Source organism: Vipera berus, assembly GCF_964194415.1.
Source record: "Vipera berus genome assembly, chromosome: 2".
NCBI classification, from domain to species: domain Eukaryota; kingdom Metazoa; phylum Chordata; class Lepidosauria; order Squamata; family Viperidae; genus Vipera; species Vipera berus.
Window position 1 is genome coordinate 210,017,137 of NC_138203.1, and position 25,442 is coordinate 210,042,578.

Below are 25,442 nucleotides of genomic sequence, written 5' to 3' on the forward strand. Positions count from 1 at the left end.
ATCTGGCAATTTCTGGGAGTTATAGTGGATGAGGAATTCTTGGGTTCTATGAACTCCCTTTGGTCTGATTATTCTTCATTCTTGCTTCAAAAGAATCAGATCAATTTTTTTTCGCAGGAGAGGACTGGATATATATCCAGTATTACAGTGTGGAAGGAAACATGTTACAGATATCTAAGGAATGCATTGTGGAAGAGATCTTTCTACATAAAAGAATGAAAACTATGTATTTTGATGCCGGGCCTTGGGGGAGTGGGAGGTATGAAATGGAGGAGAAAAAGCTAGTGATGTTAAGGATAAGTGCCGAGGGGATTATTTTGCCCTAAGAAAAACAGTGTAAATGTGCTGATGTTTTATAGTATGCTGTACAGGAACAGTTATAAAAACTGCCAGAAAATAATAGGATTCTACTAGGAGTTATTCATGATGAAAATATGATCATACGTCTGTTCGTTGAAGTCCAGAGTTGAGACTTCAATTTGGGAAATGGGAGCAGAGCCTCCCAGCTTCACTGATAACCAGAGCACTGGGCAAAAGGTAAGTTACTAGAGCCAGGCATAGGAGATACAGAGAAATATTTCATAGATGTTTATCTACCAGTATAGCTTCAGAGGTAAACAGATGCTTCACAAGAATGGAAATCTCTTTTGTGTTATCTTAAATATAGCCTACACTGAAGGTCATTCATATCTGAGTCATGTTGGTGAGTTCTTGCAAGGGGGAGAAGATTTGGAGATTGGGCCATCTAATATTAAACTTCTGTTTCGTGGGCCTCACATCAGGGACTTTGATAAACAATTATTAGCAGTAGATCCATCCAAAGATGCTTCTGTGTAGAATCTGGACATTCTATGCTGTCTGATCTCAGCCCTAGCAAGGAGATGATGGCAAACCTCTTAAAAAAAAAAGAGCATGTCGAGAAAATTGCAGGAATTAATCTAGGCACTTGCCAGGATTAAACACTGATTTTGAGGCACTCCAAAAAACTGATCTAAGCTTCATTCCTAGTATCCTGCAACCAGAATGACTGTGGTTTTCTAACACAATATCAGAAGAAAGCAGGTGGGTGCCTTCTATCTGTATAACAGGATGATTGTCTCACTATCCCACCATGATTGTAAGCAGAAAAAATATTTTGGGTTTTAAAACATGCAAACTTCATATGCTTAACTTCAAGGTTATTGGGTGTGATCAAGCCATAATACACTTTTGTAATGTTTATAATTTTTTTTTATTTTATTTTAACCCTGTTCACTGCCCAGAGTCACTTGTTGAGATAGGCGACCATATACATGGAATGAATGGATGAATGAATGATTTGGTATTCTAAATTCACCAGATTATTACAAGAAAAATCATTATTTCACACACAATATATGTGCTATATTTTGATCCCATTTCAACATGGGTCTCAGTATAGTTGCAAATTGCCTAATAGTAGAATAATTCTTCTCAGTAACATCAAAAAAGTGTCAAGACACAGCCAGGAATGTGTCATCCAAGAGAAGGGGCTTCTGTTGAAGTGATTTATACTGTAGGTAACATCTTGTTTGACTGATTTCACGTATCTTAGATATCAGACAGCTTGGTCTGCCAAAAATTGAACCATGAGCTTCTTTACAGAAAATATGTGTACTGCCACTGGATTATAGTTGCAAGTCCACAGCTTAACATTAATAATAATAATAATAAACCTTTATTGTCAAAGTACAACATGTGTACATTGAGATTAGCTGAGCCTCCCCCCCCCCCGTGCTCTCTTCCCCCCAACACACAGTGACAACAAACCCTCCATCCTACCACACCATGTGAACCAACTACACCACACACCGGCCTCCCAAGTCAATTCTGCATAAGTTCACAGAGATTATATCCCATTTAAAAGCCTAAAAGCCCACAGATAAAAGCTATTTTTCAGCCTGTTGGTACGGCTGGCTATACTCCTATATCTCCTACCGGATGGTAGGAGAGTAAAGAGATACCGTCCAGGGTGTGAGTCATCCCTGACAATCTTCCTCACTCTTCCAAGGCAACGAGCCCTGGCGATGTCATCCAGTGGTGTCAGGGGATAGCCCACAATGTCTTGTGCTGTGCTCACTACCCTCTGTAATACTTTCCTGCCCGCGGCTGTCAGACCAGCATACCAAACCACAATATCATACAAGAGGACGCTCTCTATAGTAGACCGGTAAAAGAGGGTCATTAGCCGTTGTTCTACCCTGTTCTTCCGCAAGACCCTAAGAAAGTGAAGCCTCTGTTGGGCCTTTCTAGCCACCTGGGTTGTGTTAACTTTCCAGGTCAGATCTTCACAGAGGTAGACTCCCAGAAATTTAAAGGAGGAAACTCTCTCCACACAGTCCTCCCCGATGTAAAGTGGGACAGGTTCCTCCTTTTTTCTCTGGAAGTCTAACACCATCTCTTTCGTCTTGCCGATGTTTAGGTGCAAGTTGTTGTTACTACACCATATGGATAGTTTTTGTACCTCCGCCCTATATGCTGTCTCATCCCCACCTGTAATAAGACCCACCACAGTTGTATCATCTGCGAACTTGATTATCACAGTGGATGAGTCAGATGATACACAATCATAAGTGTATAAAGAGTACAGGTAGGGGCTAAGCACACAGCCTTGTGGCGTGCCAGTGCAAAGCTTCAGGGGGGTGGACAAAGCAGACCCGACCCTCACTGTTTGTAACCGATCCCTAAGAAAGTCTTGAATCCAATCGCAGATGGCAGGGGAGAATTTCAAGTCAGTCAGCTTCTCGATGAGAATGCTCGCCAAAATGGTGTTGAAAGCCGAGCTGTAGTCAACAAAAAGCATCCTGACATAACTTCCAGGTCTCTCGAGATGACTTGCTACAGAGTGTAAAGCAGTAGCTATGGCATTGTCTGTCTTCCCATAATGTGAATAAGGGCCAAATAATCCAATATGGGCAATTAATAGCATTTACTTTATCCTATAATACTACTTGTTATTTGATTTATCATTTGCCGCCCCACTCCAAAAGACTATTATTGCCTGTGCCTGTCTCTTGTTCAAAAACATTAATTTACAAACTGTAGAAATATTGTACAAACCAGGAATAATGTTGTCCATCATTTTCATACCAGAACTGATTATTTGATGTGGAGGATTCCTGAGATAAAGTATATGAACTGAAAAAGTCCTTGCTGCTCGCTGGACTTGGTTGTTTTCTTGCAGACATTTCATTACCCAAACTAGGTAACATCATCAGTACACTGATGATCTTCATGATGAGCATTGATGATGTTACCTAGTTTGGCTAATAAAACATCTACAAGAAAACAACCATGCTGAGAGAACACCAAGGACCCCTCATTTTAACCCTGAACTACAAATATTGTCCTTTATTAGTATATAAACTGCAGACCTCAGTGCATTTTAGTGCATGGTGGAAAGACCTTTATTCATAAAGATTTCAGTATGGTAAAAAAAACAGGCCAACTTGAAAACAGTATTTTGCAAATTACAGATTTTGTGAAACTGACTTCACATATATTTCATGAGGAAAAGCAACATTGATCAAATGGATTGATATTGAAAATGCAGTGGGAAGATTAGCTGGATAGCTTGCTACAATGGAATGTAATTTTTTTTTCTCTCCATGACTTAATGATCTGAGAAAGCTTTTCAAACTGAAAGCAGCATCAGAATACATCTGTGCTACCACTTATATTCAATTAATGCTCTTAGTATTTTGTAGCTAGGCCTGCAATTAATATTTTTCCTGAATCAATAGAACAATATTCTGAAAAGATGAGATGATATAGGCTAGAACCACCTTTTTAAAAAAGTATTAACTTCAAGTCAGAAAATTAATTAGTACGAAGACTAAAATGTTTATGCACTATACCTATTTTACTAAAATGTTACTCCATAATAAAATATTATTATTACAAGTAGTCCTTGGCCTACAACAGTTCATATAGTGACCGTTCAAAGTTACAATGGCACTGAACAAAATGACTTATGACCATTTTTCACACTTACGACTTTTGTAGATCCCCACAATCATGTGATCAAAACTCAGATGCTTGGAAACTGGTTCATACTTATGACTGTTGCTGTGTCCCAGGGTCATGTGATCACCTTTTGCGACCTGACAAGCAAAGTCAATAAGGAAGCCATATTCACTTAAATCATGTTACTAACTTGTCACCTGCAGTGACAAACAAGGTTGTAAAATGGGCCAAAATTCACTTAACAAACATCTCACTGAGTAACAGAATTTTTGGACTCGGTTATGGTCATAAGTCAAGGACTACCTGTATTTGTTAGACAATATATATTATATTATCTGAGGGAACACCTGCTGCCGGCATCAAGCTCCCTTCGTCCAGTGCGCTCCCACAGGGAGGGTCTTCTCAGGGTGCCACCGGTAAGAGATTGCCGGCGGACGACACCCAGGGATAGGGCCTTCTCAGTGGGGGCGCCTGCCCTTTGGAACCAGCTGCCAGTGGAGCTGAGGACTGCCCCCGACCTCCGTTCATTCCGCCGGGACCTGAAGACCTGGCTCTTTGAGCTCTCTGGCCCAGGCTGAGGATTAATCTTATTTTAACTGGGGTTTTATTTATACAGGGACAAATATAATTTTTTTAAATTTGTTTTTAACTTTTGTATCTTGGTTTTTTTAATTACCCTGTAAACCGCCCTGAGTCCTTCGGGAAAGGGCGGTATATAAATGTAATAAAATAAATAAAATAAATAAATTATGGACCATGCATGTCAATTTTATCAAACTTTGGAACTTTTGTTAACCAAAATACAGAGTCTTCAAGGATTATAAGAAGACTGGTGATAAGTTCAGCCTGTTTAGCAGGATAGTGGTAGCTTAGGGATTATTTTTAAATAATATATAAAGCCCCAAACTACTTATTATCCTTAAATTAATGCTTAACATTGCAGAACAACAAAGATAAACACACAGAAACCCAACCATATTGTTCTGCTGAAAATTGGTAATTTGTTAGCTCAAATTATTCAAAAGTTATAAATATTAAGGGCTTCTGCCAACTGCATGGCAACAACAGAACCATTGTACCAACTCTGCTGTAGAAATAGTTCTTACAGATGATTGACTATAATGCAGAGAGAGGGATAAAATAAGAGAAACCAGGCTGTCTTTTCCAGATGGTTTTGAGACACAATATGAAAGGACCCTACAGAATCAGTCTTTTAATTCTGGACTGTTCTAGATCACTGTTAGAAGTCCCTTCTGTTGATTCCCCACTAATAAGAAATGCAAGAATTCCCACTGAGGAACAAATAGATTAAAAAAAAGGAACACAGTTATTATCTTACATTTCTCATTCCTAATTTAAACGCAAAGTACGGCATGATTCCAAAGAAACTGTAATTGATCCAAATAGAGTCAATTGCCACCAAACCAATTTTAATCTCACCCAAGAATAAATATTCATTCTTGATCATTTATCATCCTGCAGTAATACTTTACATCAATGAGTAGGGAGGAAACTATTGCTCTATTTTTCAGCATTTATTCTGCTTCTTAGTTCCTCATTTTTAGATATCTTGATATATTACAAATTCAAGGGACCTTTAGTATACATCATTTTTATACCTATCTATCTATCTATCTATCTATCTATCTATCTATCTATCTATCTATGAAATTTCATCTGAACTACTGACAAGAAACTGCTTTTGATCATTTTTGAGTTCCATGATAGCATTTCCCTCTCTCCCACATAATGTAAGTATCGGTTTAGCTTACAAGATATCATTTGAATCAGCTCATTTTGGTGAAATAATGCAAGGACACATGCCTCATCTAATCTGGCATTAGGCTGAAGGCACACGTGAGAAGAATAATGGGTAGTGAGCAATAGAAAAGAAGAGGAAAATAAATGAGAAAATTAGATGATAACTTGTGAGATGAGCAAAAGGAAAAAAAAATCAGCCATCGGCTTTTCAAACACACAAAAATAACTACAAAAAATAATAATAAATTGAAGACGGAAAAGGAAAATCCATTTCCAATCTCTAACACAGACAAAACAGCAACAATTTCAGGGACTGACATTTAATGTTTTTCTGCACTGCAACTTTCAACTCATCTCCCATGTGTATGCTGGCTGGAGTTGAAGCCTGTTTAAGAAACCTGTTTCCAAATTGGATTGTAATGAAGGTACATGTAAAGTCGCGTGTGTAAAGTCACGTGCTTCACATAGAGACGGACACAGAGCTGGGGTAACGATGAGTTTATTCAGAACAGAACGAACTGGGGAAACAGGGGGACCTGGCGTCTATTTGTACCTGCCCAGGTGGATGGCATCCAATCAGTTCAAACCTGGGCTTCCCGCCAGTGCAGGTGACCAATGGGTTCAAATCCTGGCTTCCCGCCAGGCTGACCATGCCTGGGGCTGTCAACAGCTTAAGTCATAGGCTTATCCTGAGTGAGCAGTCATCGCCCGGAGCTGTCCAACCCCTCTGCTGATCTGCATCATCAGCCTCCTGCTGTGCTGTCCTTTGTGTATGCTGGGGGGCATACACTGCAGTACAGTTAGCAGAAGTGTCAAAACTGGCTTGTTTGGTCAGCGATAAAACAATAAGTACTTTTAACAAAGACTGGAAACCTTTTATGGATTTTTGTTGTTTTTGTTGTCATTGAAAATGGGGAGCGGGCAAGAAAAATTGTGATTTGCTGATTGAAAAAAGAATTGAATATGAGTCAGAAGGGATCTTTGTAATGTAATCTTAAAGAGGGATGATAAGCCTGTTTGTAGTTACTGCAAAGAAAATTGGAAGTCATTTCTTCAATTATCTTTTTCTTTTCTAAAAAAAATTCTCTAACTGCATTACTTTTTGCAGTCCTTCCTTTTTGCAGTCCTTCCTTTCTTCTTTTTTCTAACTTTTCTTGTATATTCCTTGTTTAGCTTTTATCTATGTAAAATGAGAGTCCCCTTGAAGGAGAGGTGGGTGACATAAAAATTTAATGAATAAATATAAATAAAACTTTCAGCAAAAATATGAGAGAGATAGAGACAGAAACCAAGGACAAAAGTTGTTTTACAACCAATAAGGAATACAGATATAGATGTACACAGTAATCTGTGGATCCCTGTGTTTGACAAGAGAACTCTCTGTCATGCAGGATACATAGAAAGGAATGGATGCCAGACAAGTTCATTGTTACTCTAAGAATTTGATCCTGCATCCCACTTTGAACAGTGATAATTCTAAACACATTCATAATCAATAACATTGTATCATGGTTTATAAAAACATACTATTTGTGGATCAAAACTCATTCAACAATGTAATAAAGGTTACAACCCAGGAAGATGTACTGTACGTTATGAAAAAACAGTTGTGGCAAGTACTGTATACAAGAAACACAATGCAACAATGAAGGGTACTGCAACTGCATACATTGACTGCTACACTAAGCAGCCAAGCAAAGGCAGAGTCACACTTGGTATAAGTGTGTAGGAAGCACACAGAACAATACATTTCCCCTTAAAAGGAAAGCAAGCACTGATTGCTTTCCTTTCTGTGGACAGATGATTTCACAACAAGCGAAAAAACAATAGTTTTACAGTATCTTCTTTCTGTCACATGGACTGGAATTTGAGACTTAGCAGGATTCTTGTCAATTTTATCCAGTCTCATAAATGTCCCTGTCTCTGTTCTTCTGCTAAGCCTACTTGGAAACAAAAATAGGGAGGCTTACAGTCACTTAGGCTAGAAGGGAAAACTTGGCACAACCCTCATCAATTTCTTCCAATTAAACTGAAAAACAAACAAAGGAATCTCTAGCATGGGCATCATTACCAAACCTGGTTTTCAAAAATGGTCCATTTTTCATGGCTGGCAAACTCAGTACAAAGCAGCAGCAGCAGCAGCCAAGTGACATGGCAGCATCTGTGTAGGTTGGAATGAAGCCCATCAGGTGGATCAGCAGATGGTGTGCCCTGAAGATAATGCCCTTTCCAAGAAGTGGGCAGCACATCCATGTAGAAGCAGAAGCAGAAAATGTGGAGCACCCTTATAAATGCTCCAGTTCAGGACTTGCTTGTTCAGGGCAGTCTAAATGGCATGGTGCAAAGACAAAGTCTATGTAGAAATTCCCTGACATACTTCCTGGTATTTTGAAGGACACAATGTAGCTGATCTTGAAAAAATCTCCACATGAGACAGATTATGTGAGTAATGTGTCTTTAGAATACAATGTACTGAACTGGAATAGATAAACCAACTGCCTCAGTGGGCAGTACTGGTGGAATAGATTCCTGTCTTGTTCACATTTGTGGGTCATGGAGAAAACTGCCAAAGTTCAAGCAGACATCGTAAGAGCCCAGCCTCATTAATTGAGGCAAGCACTAAACTGCCTTTTTATGACCCTGTGGTCCTTTAACTCAGAGTAGAGTCAGGATGACTGGATGAAGCTGTGTGTTTACTGGCCGAATGCTCTTCCGGATGCCTACATGGAGTTTGCAGCAGATTTTTTTTTCTTTGAGCCTTAAAAGAGAAACATCTGCTGCTACCTAGGATTGAATTCTCAACCTTTGAAGTGGGAGGCGAGCATTTTCATCACTAAATAAATAAATTAAATAAATAAACCTTTATTGTCAAAGTACAACATGTGTACATTGAGATTAACTGAGCCTCCTTCCCCCCCCCCTCTCTCCCCCCAACACACAGTGACAACAAACCCTCCATCCCACCACACCATGTGAACCAACTACACCACACACCGGTCTCCCAAGTCAATTCTGCATAAGATTATGTCCCATTTAAAAGCCTAACAGCCCACGGATAAAAGCTATTTTTCAGCCTGTTGGTACGGCTAGGCCACCATGACACTAATTGAGGCAAACACTAACAGATAAAAATATAATAAGTGACATTGTTTGGTTTGTTTTATTTTCTACCTTGCTAAACATTTTCATGGATTGCTGTCTGGGAAAAAGAAATGCCCTTGGAACCTATTTTCCAGTAGTACTTCTCCATCATTTTTTTTAAAAACCATCAGTTTTAGTTTGAATAGAATAGAGTAGAGCTGGAAGGGACCTTAGAGGTCTTCTAGTCCAGCCCCCTGCTCAAGCAGGAGAACCTATACCATCTCAGACAGGTGATTGTCCAGTTTCTTCTTAAAAATCTCCAGTGATGGAGCGCCCACGATTTATGGAGGCAAGCTGTTCCACTGGTTAATTGTCCTCACTGTTAGGAAGTTTCTCCTTAATTCCAGGTTGCTTCTCTCTTTGATCTCTCTCTTCCTTGTAGCAGCCTCTCAAATACTAGAATACTAATATCATGTCTCCCTTATTTCTTCCTTTCTTTAGACTAGCCAAGCCCAAGTCCCACAGCCGTTCTTCATATGTTTTAGTCTCCAGGCCTTTAATCATCTTAGTTGCTCTTCTCTGAATTTTTTCCAAGCTCTCAACATCTTTTTTGTGATATGGTGACCAAAATTGGCTGCAGTATTCCAGGTGTGGTTTTACTAGGGTTTTCTAAAGCAGTTTAATTTGACTTTTCTTCTATTGAGACTATACTATTATCCCTCTATCTTTAAGTTTTTGTATGAGTAAAAGGGACGCGGTGGCTCAGTGGGTTAGGACGCTGAGCTTGTCGATCAGAAGGTCGGCAGTTTGGCGGGTCGAATCCCGAGTGCCGCGTAACAGAGTGAGCGCCTGTTACTCGTCCCAGCTTCTGCCCACCTAGCAGTTCGAAAGCACGTAAAAATGCAAGTAGAAAAATAGGGACCACTACGGTGGGAAGGTAACAGCGTTCCGTGCACCTTTGGCGTCTAGTCATGCCGGCCACATGACCACGGAGACGTCCTCGGACAAACGCTGGCTCTTCGGCTATGAAACGGAGATGAGCACCGGCCCCTAGAGTCGGAAACGACTAGCACGCATGTGCGGGGGAACCTTTACCTTTACCTTTACCTTATGAGTAAATTAAAGTTAAATCATTTCATAAATAGTGAAAGAGAACAGAAATAGTACAATATTTCAAGTGGAAAGATAGATTTCTAACTATGTATATTTTAAATATATCTTTCCAACTTCACCTATTCAGCATTGCCCAGGGAATCTGACTCTGCTCTGCTGAGTTAATACTACCAGATTGTATTAACTGCTTGCTTTTTGTTTTTAAATTTAATGGCCCACTTTTGAAGCTGTAGGGGAGTTTTAATGCTAATGGAACATATTTGCAATTGCTATCGCCTAATTTTGCCACCTAGCTGGTTTTATGACTGGTTTATTTATTTATTTTTTAAAGCTAGCTTGCATGTTATCCAGTGGGCAGTTTCACATTTTTTTATTCCAATTTACAGCCCATTCTGTCCCTTGGGCTCCAGTTGATTAGGAATCATATTAGCAAAAAAAGAAAAAGAAAAAAAATCCTTACCTTTAAGGCAAACAATTAATAGACCTAGAATGAATAAAAGGGGTCAAACAAAACAAATCAGAAAACATTTAATCGTGCTATTTATAAATAGACTATCCTAGAATCTAAGAAGCTGTCCCTTTACACTCACTCTTCTTTGTACCTGTTATTTGCTATTTTTCTCCTGCACACAGCAGTGAATTCTCACTCACATCCTGGGAAAAAGGATGGGAGTAGTTCAGTTTCTAATCTAGGCTAGGCAATGATAATGTAAAAAAACAATTTTATTCAAATTTAGCAAATTAGAATGACCTGTATGCTCCTGGACATATTTGATTTGCATATGAGTTAACAAACATGCTAGAAAGTCATAATTAATTATACATTCTCTTTATGTCTAAGCTGGGCATAGTTTAGGGTTTAACTCATAGTTTCTAAATAAGTCATAATGTAGAAACTCACCATCAAACGTTACCTTCTTTCCTAGCATTTTTTGGTTGGCATTAACTATAGTTTACTAACTTTTGGCTTGATTTTTCACTTGTGTGAGTGAAATGTAATTTAGCATCTTGTCAAGTACAGTTGGCTTGTGTATGAAACTAAAAGAATGACCTGCCAAATATGCGTAGCTTAGGGCTAAACTAGATACGATTTTAAATGAATGCCTTTAACATTCACATTGTTGCAAATATGGTTGGGATATCTATTATTATCTGCTATCTACTTTCTTCTTCTATGCCAGTATCTAAATGTGCTATTCTCCCAATGGATGCTGCATTCTAAAAGCAAAAACACAGTTAATGTCACATCTAGATTAGCTGTAAATTGAAAGGTTAAAACACCTTGATATTGGGAATTCTGGGAGTTGAAGTCCACGGATCTTAAAGTTGCCAGAACTCTGGTCTGGTTTACCTTTGCAACCTTTTCCAATTGAATGATGTTATGAATGGCTATTTTTTAGGGATGCTAACATGGCTTTATATCCCTAACCAATGTAGCTTGTGGTGCCATCTGAGATTCATTCCTTCCAACATTATGATATATTTTTTTCATTCTAGGACAATTATCTATCAAGCTGTGAATTGTAGCTCTGAATCTATTGTAATCCATCCCCAAAAAAGAGGAAAAATAAAATTGCACAAACAAATCAGTATATTCGGATGAGAACTAAAAGCCCAGTGTTGCAACAGTTCTATATGGACCACAAGTTTTGGGAAGCCGTGGGGGTGTAGTTTTTCTGTGGCCCTTAACTAGGGAAGGTCCCTTCTGAAACATTTTCCATGCCTTTTCTCTTTCTGTGGACTATCTTTCATATAATGGTTGTCCAATCTGCATCTCTTTCTACTGTCTCCCAAGGTTATTTCCACAACACCCCCTTATACCATACCTCTTCCTTGAAATGTGTCTGAAAATTCAGAAATTCCACTTAGTCTAAAATAGTGCGGCTAGATTGATATCAGGACTGATTATAGTGAATAGTTTTCTGCTTCTGAAAGCAATTCCATGAGTCATTATTTTTATTTCCAAAAGCAAGTCAAGGTGCTGAGGTTTACTTTACAGTCTTACAATATTCATGATCTGAATATCTGAAATAAAACTCTCTATTACAGCAATGCAAGCCATTCAGAAAGTTGGTTTGTGAAGTGCCTTGTGAAGTCCACTGCTCAGAGCATCAAAGCAGGTGGATCATGTTGAAGCCCTCTTTTTATGCTCTGAGAGTACAGAGAACCAGGCAATGGTCTCCAATATACACACAAGTTCAGAAAAGTTGAGAAAGAGCCTTGAAGAGATACAGCTGCCTCAACACTATAAACAATGGTTTCAGAAAGGCATTTCTAAACAGTGGTCTGTTCAGTTGAGCACACTTTTAATATGGGGATTACTAGATATGTTGGGTTTACAGTATAACTGCTATTATCCTGGTTTGAATGATCAAATCTGCTTGGGCATTTTAGGGGTTAAAGTTTCAGTTTTACCAGAGACCACTATATGAGGGAAAGTGAGCTTAATCTGTACGTCAACATATGCACAAAACATAAAAGTTTTATAAAACTTTTGTTTCATGATCTCTAATTTGAGGAAACATGTCCATTCTTTTATCAGTTGACTGAAGGCATGAGAGTTAAGTTTGGATGGATATTCTTGGGTAATATTCCTTTTGAAGGGCGTCTATTGAGTAATTCCCAGCAATACTTTTTTTTCCCATTATTCAAGTAGCTGTAAGGAAAATGTGCTCTGGCTAATGGGCCTGTTTTCCTTTTCACATTGAAATTCAAGTCACCTTCTCACTTTTTCCTTTTTCTTTGGCAGTAAAGGCCTGAAACATATTCAACTCTACCCTTGTTAAAAGATAGCTTAGATTGGGTTTGAGTTCTGTTCAAAACAGTATAAATAATTCAGAGTGTCTCAAAACTCTGTGTGGCTCCATTAGTTCATGAATCAACAGAAATGTGAATATCTTTCGGTTTAAATGCCTGGTATATTTGCTGGTTCTCTCCTCTTTCCTCTTTCCAATTTACTTCTGAAGCTAATTACTAAAACCAGGGTTGCTACTCCTCAGGGATGAAAACTGATGTTCTCGCTCTGTCTTGGCTCCATTGGCTTTATACACTTGGAACACACAAATTGTTGTGGAACATGTCAGTAAAAGCAGTATATAGAACAGATGCCTCTACACAGTGAGCCATGTCACATTTGTTCTATTTTTCTCCACAACCAGTTTTGTACCTCTGCCTCATTTCAAAAGTTGAAAAACCCAAAGCACTGGCTTTAGAATTAGTGATATGCCAATCAGCCTAAATCAAATCTAAATCTATTCAACAATTTTTATTTATTTATATAAATAAAATTTTATATTGCTGCCTACTTGCTCACAGTGACTCAAGGCACCTTACAAGAAATAAAAACACAATATGAAAGAAATAAAAATGATTAAAAGAATAATAAAATAATAACCCTTAACACCCCCCCCCCCGCACACACATACACTAGAGACAACATACACTCATACCAGCTATTTAATGGGCTACATCCTGCTCTGGGTTCCCAGGCCCACTGGCAGAACCACATCTTCAGGGCCTTCTGAAAGAGTGTCAGAGTTGGGGTCAGTCTAATTTCTGGAGGGATGATGTTCCAGAGCGAGGGAGCCACCATGGAGAAGGCCTTTCTTCTGGGTCCCGCCAGATGTATCTCCTTAGGAGAAAGGACCCACAACATTCCTTGCCTCCCCAGTCAGGTTGATATGAGCAGCAGGAGACAGTCCCTCAGATAACCTAGTCCCAAGCCATGAAGGTGACAACCAGCACCTTGAATTGTACCCGGAAGCAAATTGGCAACCAATGCAGCTCCTGCACATGTGCATCCGAGATCTGCACACAACCATGCGGGCTGCTGCATTTTGCACCAACTGGAGCTTCCAGATGCTTTTCAAGGGCAGCCCCAAGTAGAGCGCATTGTAATAGTCAAGATGGGAGGTAATTAGGACATGAGAGACCATGAGTAGGAAAGGTTGGTCCAGGAAAGAGTGTAACTGGTGCACAACCTGCAGTTGTACAAAGGCTCACGTGGCCACGACTGCCACCCCTAGATTACACGCTGAGTCTACTTGGGGCAATGTCATCCCATCCAAGACCTAAGGTGACAATTCTCCATGGATCAAAGAACCCCAGATCCAGAGCCACTCAAGTCTTACCAGGGTTCAGTTTCAACTGATTGCTCCCCGTCCAGCCCCTAACATCCTCTAGGCACCACATCACTTAGCTCACCACAGGCTGAGACATACAGCTGAGTATCATCAGCATATTGATGATATCTCAGTCCATGGTGATGGATGATCTCACCCAATGGCTTCAGATAGAGGTGTAATAGGAGCAGAAAATTTATTTCTTTTTTCTAAACATATGAAGGAAAATTATACTGTATTGCAGAAGATTCTGTTTGGACAATTCACATTATTTTGCTTGGGCAAAGAACAATGGAGTTTTTTATTTTGCTCCTTATATTTATGGTTAGTAAAATAGGCATTTTCCTCATCCATGTCATTTTCATAGACTTCCATTCTCTTATTTGCTTCTTACCCTTTTCTTTATTAGTCTGCAGTTATTTTGAAAACTCCTCTGGAAAGTTATGTATTTAAAATGGCTAAAACCATTGTAAAAATTATGAATGAGCAAAGAATTTTCCATAGTACTTGGGGGTACTTTTGAAGGATAACATTCTGGTCTGGGATATTTGGATCATTGCATTTTTCATCAGTATTTGTAAAGGTTGAATTATAATTATAATTCAATAATTATATTATTAGAGCCTTGGTGGAGCAGTGAGCTAATGCCTCCTTAAGTAACACCAGCTGCCTGCAATTAGTGCAGGTTCGCATCCCACCAGGCTCAAGGTTGACTCAGCCTTCCATCCTTCCGAGGTAGGTAAAATGAGGACCCAGATTGTTGGGGGCAATTAAGCTGACTTTGTAATAATGCCGCTTGGGGGGTGTATGAAAGCCCTAATAAGCAGGCATATACATAGAATGAAGGCTACTGCTAAGCTTGTAAGCCGCCCTGAGTCTTCGGAGAAGGGCGGGATATAAATAGAATTTAAATAAATAAATAAAATAAAACTTTGCTGCTTATGTTAATATGTATTCTTTCATCTCTCCTGTTGCTTTTTTTTTAATTTATCCTTAGGGCTTTATGGATATTGACCTGGTAAAATTCAAAGAAAGTGGAGCAAATGTGACTGGATTCCAGTTGGTGAATTACACAGACACCATCCCAGCTAGGATCATGCAACAGTGGAAGAACAATGATGCCAGGGAACAACCTCGAGTGGACTGGAAGAGGCCAAAGGCAAGTGGTACTGAAAACCATTTGTTTGAGGAGGTGTTTATGCCATTTTCTTGTTCCCTGTGTCAGATTAGGATTTGGGGTGCTTTTTCCCCCCATAGCAAACCACAGTGAAGTTGGTTTCAGAGAAGTTAAATAGTACAAAAAATGTTTTCTTTTGCTGATCAAGGGAGGACATTTGAAATGAAGAAATCTTCATTTTGCAGCACACAAACACACATACACACTTTGCGTAAGATGGTTGGTCACACAGCCAGGTTTTTTTATTATTACAGACTGGATTTGGTATTTTTATCTACCCATCGAGTCCTTTCCAAGGACCTGGGATAGGCAGATGTTAAACGTATAGTAACAAGATATATGCTGTTCCGAGTAAAGCTGCCTTTTGCAATTGATTGATGCTGATGGTGTTCAAGTGGTGTTCCATACATTTTTGCATTTTACCCAAGGGACCAATAGCTATTCATTCATATAATTATATTACATTATAGTATAATATAAAGTTATATTATTTATGTTTATATTACATCTAAGTAACATTATGAATATTTCAGTCCGTAGGACCTCAAAATGCATGCAAATGAAATTAATAAATTCTCAGGGTGCCGCCGGTAAAAGATTGCCGGCGGATAACACCCAGGGGGAGGGCCTTCTCTGTGGGTGCGCCTGCCCTCTGGAACCAGCTGCCCGTGGAGCTTAGGACCGCCCCTGACCTTCGTTCATTCCGCCGGGACCTGAAGACCTGGCTCTTTGAGCTCTCCGGCCCAGGCTGAGAATTTTTAACTGAGGTTTTTAGTTAAGGGATAATTTAATCTGTTTTAATTGTTTTTTAACTTTTGTATTTTGTACTGTTTGATTTTAAATACCCTGTAAACCGCCCTGAGTCCTTCGGGAAAGGACGGTATATAAATTTAATAAAATTAAATTACATTTACTGTATGTGCTGCCATTCTCATCAAAGACAACAATAAACAGTTGTTTGTTCAAGAAACAAAATGCAAAAGAATATAGCAATGAGTTCCTCCTTAATAATGGGTTAACACTGTATGAACACTAGCATATCCGTAACTATCCCCACTTAGTTTCTCCAGATGTGCTTAACTTACAGAATATCCAGACAGAATGCCCATATAATGTTGGGGATATCATACTCTTGGGGAATTCTCACAGTCAGAGTGCAACACATCTATGGAAAATTAAGGAAAATTACCTGCAACTATTTCTCTAACATTCAGTGTTAGTGCTCAGAGAGAATATATCCTAGTTCTTTTGGGTTGTTTGGAAGCAATATCGCATGTAAGTAGGATTTCAGTCTTTTAGTAACTTAGATGTATTAATTAGCATTGGGATAACTAAAGGAAATTTCATGCCTTGTTCTTCTGTTTGGGGGACTCTGCAGCAAATTATTTAATAGGTTGGGTGCTGAATTATTGCCTTGCACTGAACTGAATAAAAGTATGGTGCTATGGAAGCTTTTGAACAAATAATTTTTAAAACAGTGTTCATCCTCAGAACATAGTGTAGATGTCATAGAAAGATACTCTGTTCCTCACCTTCTCATAGATCCTTCATTGTGAAAAACTAAGTTCTTTTTCTCACTTTACTGGGACAATATTTTAAAGATTGATAAGTTATAGAGTAGACTGAATATAGTAGGGAAGGGGAGGGGGGTTCTGGAGTTTTCATACTAAGGCAAATAGGGTTTTTTTTTTAAAGATAACCTGCACACCCAGAAACTCACATTGTCATGAGGCAAATCTTGAACAGAGTTAAAGATAGAGTTCAAGGCTTTAACGTCCTATATATAATTTTCTAAAGCCTGAAGCAGCAAATCCTACAAATATTACAGGGTATTGGATCCATATTTATACTGTACCCACTTAAATTAAGGTAAAGGTAAAGGTTCCCCCGCACATGCGTGCTAGTCGTTTCTGACTCTAGGGGCCGGTGCTCATCTCCGTTTCATAGCCGAAGAGCCAGCGCTTGTCCGAGGACGTCTCCGTGGTCATGTGGCTGGCATGACTAGCACGGAATGCTGTTACCTTCCCACCGTAGTGGTCCCTATTTTTCTACTTGCATTTTTATGTGCTTTCGGACTGCTAGGTGGGCAGAAGCTGGGACGAGTAACAGGCGCTCACTCTGCTAAGCGGCACTCGGGATTCGACCCGCCAAACTGCTGACCTTCCGATCGACAAGTTCAGCGTCCTAACCCACTGAGCCACCGCGTCCCTTCCCACTTAAATTAGACCAACGGAAATCCAGTTATCGTTATTATTCTAGATATCTTGCATTTTCATCAAACAAAAAATGACTCTCAAGGTAGAACAGATTAATTAAAACACGGCTGAAAGCAAAATTAGCATATTAACTAGGCTGTACTTTGGAGTGTGCAGGAGTGCAAACTACTTAAAGCAGCTGCAGCTTTTCCCAGGAAATTATCATTGTCATCAATGAAATGAACCTACAGAAGAGCATGCAAGTTACCGTTCAGCTACATCTAGCAAAATTCTATATGGCTCCTCATGGCTTGTCAATTCCAGCCAAATTGGTATTTTAGCTCAGATTACTTTGAGAATTGCAGCAAACAGTGCAAAATAAGTAGATTCTACAAGTGGGATAGATGCTAGAAATAGCAATCACAACTTCAGTTCAAAAACCTGCAAAATCATGCTGCTTTTTTGCTTTTGAAGTGCCAATATTACTTAACATAATTACTTTTGTGACCCATTAAGTTCAAATTGATATTAACCAAATAGCAATTTGGGGTGGCTGGATCCTGGAATTTGAAGATTCCTGTCTTGGAAGAAGGAACAGGCATTTCCCAAATCAAGCCTAATAGCCAGCATGCTTATTTTTATCTATTTTCTAGTACACATCTGCTCTTACATATGATGGGGTCCGGGTAATGGCAGAAGCTTTTCAGAGTCTCAGGAAACAACGGATCGATATTTCCCGTCGTGGGAATGCTGGGGATTGCCTGGCAAATCCAGCTGTTCCTTGGGGACAAGGGATTGACATCCAGAGAGCTCTACAACAGGTTAGAAAATAAAACAAAATTTAAGCCTGGACAGATTATAACATTGTTATAATGTGAATTGCTATTCATTATTCATAATTTCATGGATTGTAAATCTGAATCATGCTGTCCTATGAACAAGGATGATCACTGAATATTTATACTGAAATTGAATTTCTAAAGTAGTCTTGAAAAGTCACCTTATTTAGGAAAAGAAATCTGAATGTGATCATTTGGGGGAAAATGTCTCTTTCTTTTAATTATGGATCCTGAACTCATGAAGCTTGAATTAAAATGTTTCAGCAACCTAAAATAAGATTGCAGTGGAGAATTCATTATGCTTTCTTTTTTTATAAGTGGATGCTGGCTGTATCAAAGATGCAGAAATAACATTACACAATTCTTCCTCAATTATACTGTATCAGATTGGTGATGAGCAGCATGTTTCAATGCTTCTTGTAGATAAAAGCTAGGTTGTTAGAAGTAAGTTAGGTTGTCCCTTAATTTACTATTTTTCACTGTACGGGGGGAAAATGTAACAACTGTCGTCTTTTACCTGCTCCTCTTTTTATAGGTGCGCTTTGAAGGACTGACAGGGACTGTCCAGTTTAACGAGAAAGGACATCGAACGAATTACACCCTTCATGTTATTGAAATGAAACACGATGGGATCAGAAAGGTAAAGGTGTTTAGCTCAGGAATGGAACTTTGTTTCTGAAAACATTGATTCTTTGGTGCAACTTTTGCCATGCAGGGGTAGGCAACCTTGGCTCTTTTATGACTCATGGACTTAAACTCCCAGAATTCCTGAGTCAGCTGACTCAGGAATTCAGGGAGTTGAAGTCCATGAGTCATGAAAGAGCCGAGGTTGCCTACCCCTAAAGCATTTGTATAAATAAGGCATAAAATGGATTTCTTTCTGGAAACTATTTTTGTATAATAGGATTGTAAAAAAAAAATTCATGAATTTCTATAGAAGTAAATTTTGGATCTCTTCAAGTTTTAGAAAACGCTGTGTGCAGATTCTTCACAGAATGGTTTGTTTTCTTCTCTGACACTCCCTGGAATCACCATATCATGAGGTTTCAGGAAATTTAGGTGAGAGAAAAAGCCGCTTTGTGAAGAATCAAATCAAGTCTAATTTTATTACTGCAACTGGACATGAACTTTGTGCAGTGTGCTTCTGTAAGCAAACCAGTCTTCTTTAAGATTAAATGAAGCTGAAAAAGATGTCTGAGCCTCTTTCAATATTTTTTAAAAGTAAATCTAGTCCCTACCCAATTTCATCCTCTTTGGTAGGTATTTCTACAGAAATCTTTAGGAAAAGATTCTGGAACGAAAAACTAAAGAATAGAACACAATTAATTTTAAGACTTGCCCATCTCTATTGCTTTTTTAAATTAATAATTATCTCCTATTTATTCTTGTTGTGGTATATTTTAATTCTGCAAATCCAAAATTCATGCATCCATATTCTTTTAATATTTAATATGAATTTAAATATAACATTTTCTCTCAAAGCATTTTAAAAAGTAGATGTATTAATCTGTTAAGAACTGTGACTTGAAATCCAGAAAATTGAAATGTGATAACTTCTAACTGATCCAATAATCAGAAAACTGCAGATCAGAACTTTTCATACAAGTATTAACAATAGATTAATTCCTAGATGATTTCCTATCACCAGTAAAACTCATCTACTCAGAATTAAAAAGATACAGAGTCATTGAAAGTTTAAAATTTTAAGGACAATTTGTGCATGCTGATATGCAAAAGGGTGAAAATATGATCAGGTCTATCTCAGAAAATAATAATAATATAAAATATTAATATATACTTTCATTAGCCTAATGTACACTTAAATACACACAAAGTACTTTATATTTTTCCTTTGTTTTCAAGATGTCTGGACAAAATCAATAATGCCACAAATTTTGAAATGTAAATAAATATTGTTGTCTGAAAAGTAGTGGATTGATTTCTCACACTGTTTACCATAAAGTTTTCTCACAAATATGGAATCTCGGATACAGAACATTCATTTTTGCCAAAGTTGTACCATATTCTGTTGATCATTTTTAGATTGGTTATTGGAACGAAGATGAAAAATTTGTTCCAACCATCACAGATCAGCAAGGTGCAAATGAAACAACAACTCTGCAGAATAGGACCTATATTGTTACAACTATTCTTGTAAGTATTCTGATACTGAGACCTTTATTTTGTACAATTTCAGAAGCAAAATATTTAAAGCAACAGCATTTTATTACTTGCCACATACTTGCAATTATCAAGCTTTTTATGATGGGAATGAAACTGGATAGCTCATCAGATATTCGTCTAGTACAGTTTTTCTCAATCATGGCAGCTTAAAGATATGTGGACTTCAGTTCCCAGAATTCTCCAGCCAGCATGGAAGTTAAAGTGATTTAGAATTAAAAAGTTGGACTGGAACTGGGGAGATCTAGTCCACCCTTTCAAGGAAAATTTGATGGTTTTGAATCCAGATTCTCCCCTTTGATACTTATAGGAATAACAAGAAAGTTTCCCTATCAAACTCCAGAGAGAAAAAGTTGGATATAGAGCTAATAAATAAACAATTTTCAATAATAAGTTGCTGAAAAAAATTGACATTGTAAAAACTGTATCTTTCCTTACCCTTGCAATGTATTTCATTAACATGTTTGTTATCTTTTTTTTCTTTTTATTGCTTTACTCATTATTTTTAATGGGGAGAACTTGTCCTGAGAATATACTATGTTTAAACATGGAGAAATAAAAGTATATTTTTTAAATTTAAAAAGTTCCTAAATTTAGAGAACAAATTTGGTTTGCAATAATAAATTCCCCAATTCAACATTTTCAAGAAGCCAGATAAACATCTGATGGGACAGAAGTAAAATGAAATTTGTTCAGCCTTAAAAGCTTGGAAAAGAAGCTTGATCATCTATCATGCTATTATTTTGTAATTATCTGAGATTCCTCGTAAACATTCCATAAACAAATGTTTTATACACGATTGGCTAGAAATTCAACTGTCTTCAAATATTCAGATATTTGAATAATATGACATTTGGATAAGACGGCCACGGATATTTCTGACAGCAGCTGTTGTGATTCCTAAGGCTAAAAAAAATGCGATGTGATTAAAGCTGGACATCAGACTTCTATTTCAGTTAAATTTGGCAGTTAACAAATAAATTAGGTTATTATTTTCTGAAAAAATCCTGTGACTTCTCTGAATGACATTTTATATCTGCAAATATGACCAGTAATGACATTTTATGGTAAAATAAATGCCTCTTTCGGGAGGTTTTCCAAGTAGAAGCAGGTTAAGAAATCATGTGGTTTAGAACTCCTTTTCAGTTTCTCCATTAATTGTATAATCCAGAGTGTGCCTAAAAATAACTTTCCTTCAATCCTAGGCAATAAATTTCTCCTCGATCTTTTCTGTGCTGATGATGCAATTATTATTTTTACAAGTTTAAGGTGTAATTCCCAAGGGCTTACTATCAAGGGATGTTAAAGAAAACCTGGCCATCTACTCTAAAACAAAAGGAGTTTATTTAATAAAAAAGCATGCAAATTATAATCATAAGTGAGTGATTAGAAGTATCAGTAAAGGCTTCAAAAAGTTCTAAAAGTTACTTTTCATTTATAATTGTAAGAAATAAATTAAAGGTATCTTGGGCTGGCAGTAATCAGGGCATGGAGACTCCATTTCTGTTGCCCTGTCAATCTCTTGCTATATCCATGTAGTCGTTACATAGTTCAAAAGAATATAGGCATTCAAAAATAATAAACAGTTTGTGAATAAATATATATTAATAGAAAATACAGCAAATCTATTATACTTTGAATCCAAAACAGTTCAATTAACTAAATTGTTTTGAATCTAAAACAGTTCAATTAATTAAAGGTGTTACTTATTACAAAAAGACCCAGATGGCACCAAGTAAAAAATGACCACAAGTACTGATATTAATTAAAAGATATGCATAATGTATATTTCAAAATTTGGAAAACTCCAAACTCCCTTCTTTAATTGACAGTTGCATCTTTTTCAAAGGTATCTTCTGAATTGAAGAATCCCAAAGAAATTTATAGAACAGCATACCAAGTTTTTGAAAATGTTTTCCAGATAAGGATCCATGCAAAAAAAATAATCTTGAGAATTTGATTGCCTTTGCTCAAATTGCAGGATATTCTATTACCAATATAAATTGGAAATTATTTTTGTAGATAAAATTGTGTTTATTCATGCATTGTGATTATCATGTTCATATAGATACTGAATTTATCAATTATTTAGATAATCTTACTCCAAACAACATTTATCAAACTTTTAGTGTTGATCCTAGCTTAAAAGTTTAATTTTAATAACTCCCATCTGCCAAAGAACAGAGAAGTTTCTTTATATATCTTACTTGTATTTAGTGTTACGGTTTGAGAAATGTTGTTTGGAGTCAGAATATCTAAATAATTGATAAGTTCAGTCTCTATATGAAAATGATAATCACTTAATGCATGAATAAACAAAATTTTATCTACAGAAATCATTTTCAATTTACATTGGTTAATAGAATATCCTGCAATTTGAGCAAAGCCATTAATCAAATGCAGCGAAGCTAGAATTAAAGTACTGTACAAGACTCAGAGATAAACAATAAAATATCATCAACAGAGAATACCAATTGATATTCTAATTAATTATACAAAAATCACAGAGAGCATAATTTTGTCTAATAGCACAAGCTAGGAGCTCTAAACAAAGATCCAAAGGTAAAGTGTACATCTCTGTCTAGTAATTTTAGAGGATTCAAAGTTTTCAAAATACTATTTATCATCACTTTATTGAGGGTCTTATAAAGACTCTGAACTCATTTTAAAAATTCTATAAGCAATTCACATGCACAAGAACCGCACATAAATTTGCTGAGACTGAAAAACGCTATTTTAATAGACTTGCCAATTTTTGCTTTCTTGTTTTCCATTGCTTTGTTTTCTGTTGCTTACAGCTGATGCTCTAAGAGGGCTAGGGGTTTCACTCTTATCCATAAATATACTTATGAATTGCTAAGTCGTAGAATAATTTTCCATAGACTCCTAAGCTGTTTGATTAATTAATATTTAATTTTATTTTGCTTTGTTGTTTATTATGCTTGTTGAGTGAACTGTATCTTGGACTATTGGTTTAAGTGATAATTAATTGAAGTAATAATATGGCTGAGCTTGGTAAACTGGTTGCCTTTGCATGATAATGCACTCATGGAATCTATTTTATGGAACTCAATGATGATGGTGTTTGTGATAATGGCAATGATGGAGCTCCAGACACCAGCAGTCTCTCCCTTCCTAAACTATTCATATATTTTATTGAGAACATATCACTTTTGTCATAATAATGTTTTTGAACAGAACCATCAATGTGCATAGGCACAATCTATATTTCAGATACTTTTCTCAAAACTATTTATTTATTTACTTATTTACTTCAGTTGTGAATATTGATTAAATAAATGGACCAGCCATTTTAAAACTTTATTTTAAATAGGGGGACTCTTTAGGCGTATGCAAACTCTTTCTCCATTTCTAGAAATAATATTCTATTCTTGTCTTATCCACACTGTCTTTGTATTCCAAAGCTTCCTATCTTTTGTAACCCTCTACATAGTAATGATAGCTTGACCAGCAAATCTAAGATAGAGGCTTTCAGTATAATGCTGGCTTGTCATACCTATATATTTGTACCGAATCACAGATCCTCATGGAGCAGTTCTCTGTACTACCTCCAAAATGATGTCAAAATCTTCTCTCCAATTTTAAGAGGAAAACAAAAAGGATGCATGAATATTTTAACTGGGGGAGGTATAATGTCAATCTCTTATGGGACCAAGAGGGATATATTCGTTTGTCTGCCTGCAGGCTGACACAAAGGAATCAGGATTCTATATCTCCTTTTCTTCTGCTGCATAGAAAACTGAGCATCATGGCTTGTATCTAGGCTACCCTGCCTTTTGCTCATCAGCTTGAATGACAAGTACTGAGCTGTGCATGCCACCCTTTAAGGATTCCAACAAATTAAAATTCTTTGTAGAACTGGAAACTATAGTAAGTTCTACAAGAAGAGATTGGGAATTCGATATTTTCAAACTTAAGAAAATATCAAGCTTAAGATTGGGATATAATAGCATGTTTCAAGTACTTAAAGAAGGTCGTGACTTCATCTCCATCATCCCAAAGTGCACAAATGGGGTAATATTTAAAATTAAAAGGGAGCTGATTAATGTTGAATGTATCCTGGCAGAATATCCTAGAGCACTTCAGCAGTGGCATCATTTGACTTGTGTGTTGATGGACTTCACATCAGACACAAAAGTTCTAACATTATGCAAAACAATTTTCATTGCCAAAACATTGAAACGTTGATCCTGTAACATCCTCTGTTTCTCTCAGGAAGCTCCATATGTGATGCAAAAGAAGAGCAGTGAGCCATTAGAAGGAAATATGAGATATGAGGGATATTGTGTAGAATTAGCTGCTGAAATTGCAAAACATGTTGGCTACAACTACAGCTTGCAGGTTGTTGCTGATGGAAAGTACGGCGCTCGAGATTCTGAAAATAAAATGTGGAATGGCATGGTTGGAGAGCTAGTGTATGGAGTAAGTTTCTAGTTTTGAATCAGTGGTTATACAATAATATTATATTATAAAAGCTGATGATGCCAGAGCATCTTCAAAGATATTATTCCTGTCATTCAGCACTAGTGGCCATTTGCATTCAGTTGCTACTGTTACTTGAGATTATTCTTTAAATAACAGCAAGAAAAATATATTAAAAAATTGCTTTAAAAATCATGAATGATACCATATAGTAGCAGCAAGTCATTTGAGTTGAGCAAATTTACAGTTACAGTAACTGAAATTATTAGTGTCAAGCAAAATATCTCCATCTTAAAATAAATGGGAAGGTATCACATACCAGCACCAATTTTTCTCCTGATTTTTTTTTTTATTTCAAGGGGCAGGAGGAGATATTAAGGAATTGAAATATCATAGATCCTAGACAGGGACAGGGACTAAATCAGGCATGTCAAACTTGCAATGTCATGCGATGTATCACAACTTTTTCCCCGTTGCCACCAATGGGATGGGCGCGGTTTCGGCGTGACGCATCCGGCTCATAGGCCGGCAGTTTGACATGCCTGGA

The 25,442-nt window shown here is 37.3% G+C and overlaps 1 protein-coding gene across 4 annotated transcripts in view; it reads left to right on the forward strand.

Annotated features, from left to right (window-relative positions):
- GRIA1 (glutamate ionotropic receptor AMPA type subunit 1) overlaps positions 1–25,442 on the forward strand; it is a 249,813-nt gene that overhangs the window by 166,580 nt on the left and 57,791 nt on the right. For 3 of the 4 annotated variants that reach the window (XM_081321917.1, XM_081321916.1, XM_081321919.1), the window contains 5 exons: positions 15,058–15,219; positions 18,086–18,253; positions 18,807–18,911; positions 20,315–20,425; positions 24,689–24,895. In XM_081321917.1, the coding sequence (XP_081178043.1) occupies positions 15,058–15,219; positions 18,086–18,253; positions 18,807–18,911; positions 20,315–20,425; positions 24,689–24,895 (753 nt within the window). The remainder of the gene's footprint in view (positions 1–15,057; positions 15,220–18,085; positions 18,254–18,806; positions 18,912–20,314; positions 20,426–24,688; positions 24,896–25,442) is intronic. The other variant, XM_081321918.1, reaches the window with a different exon arrangement.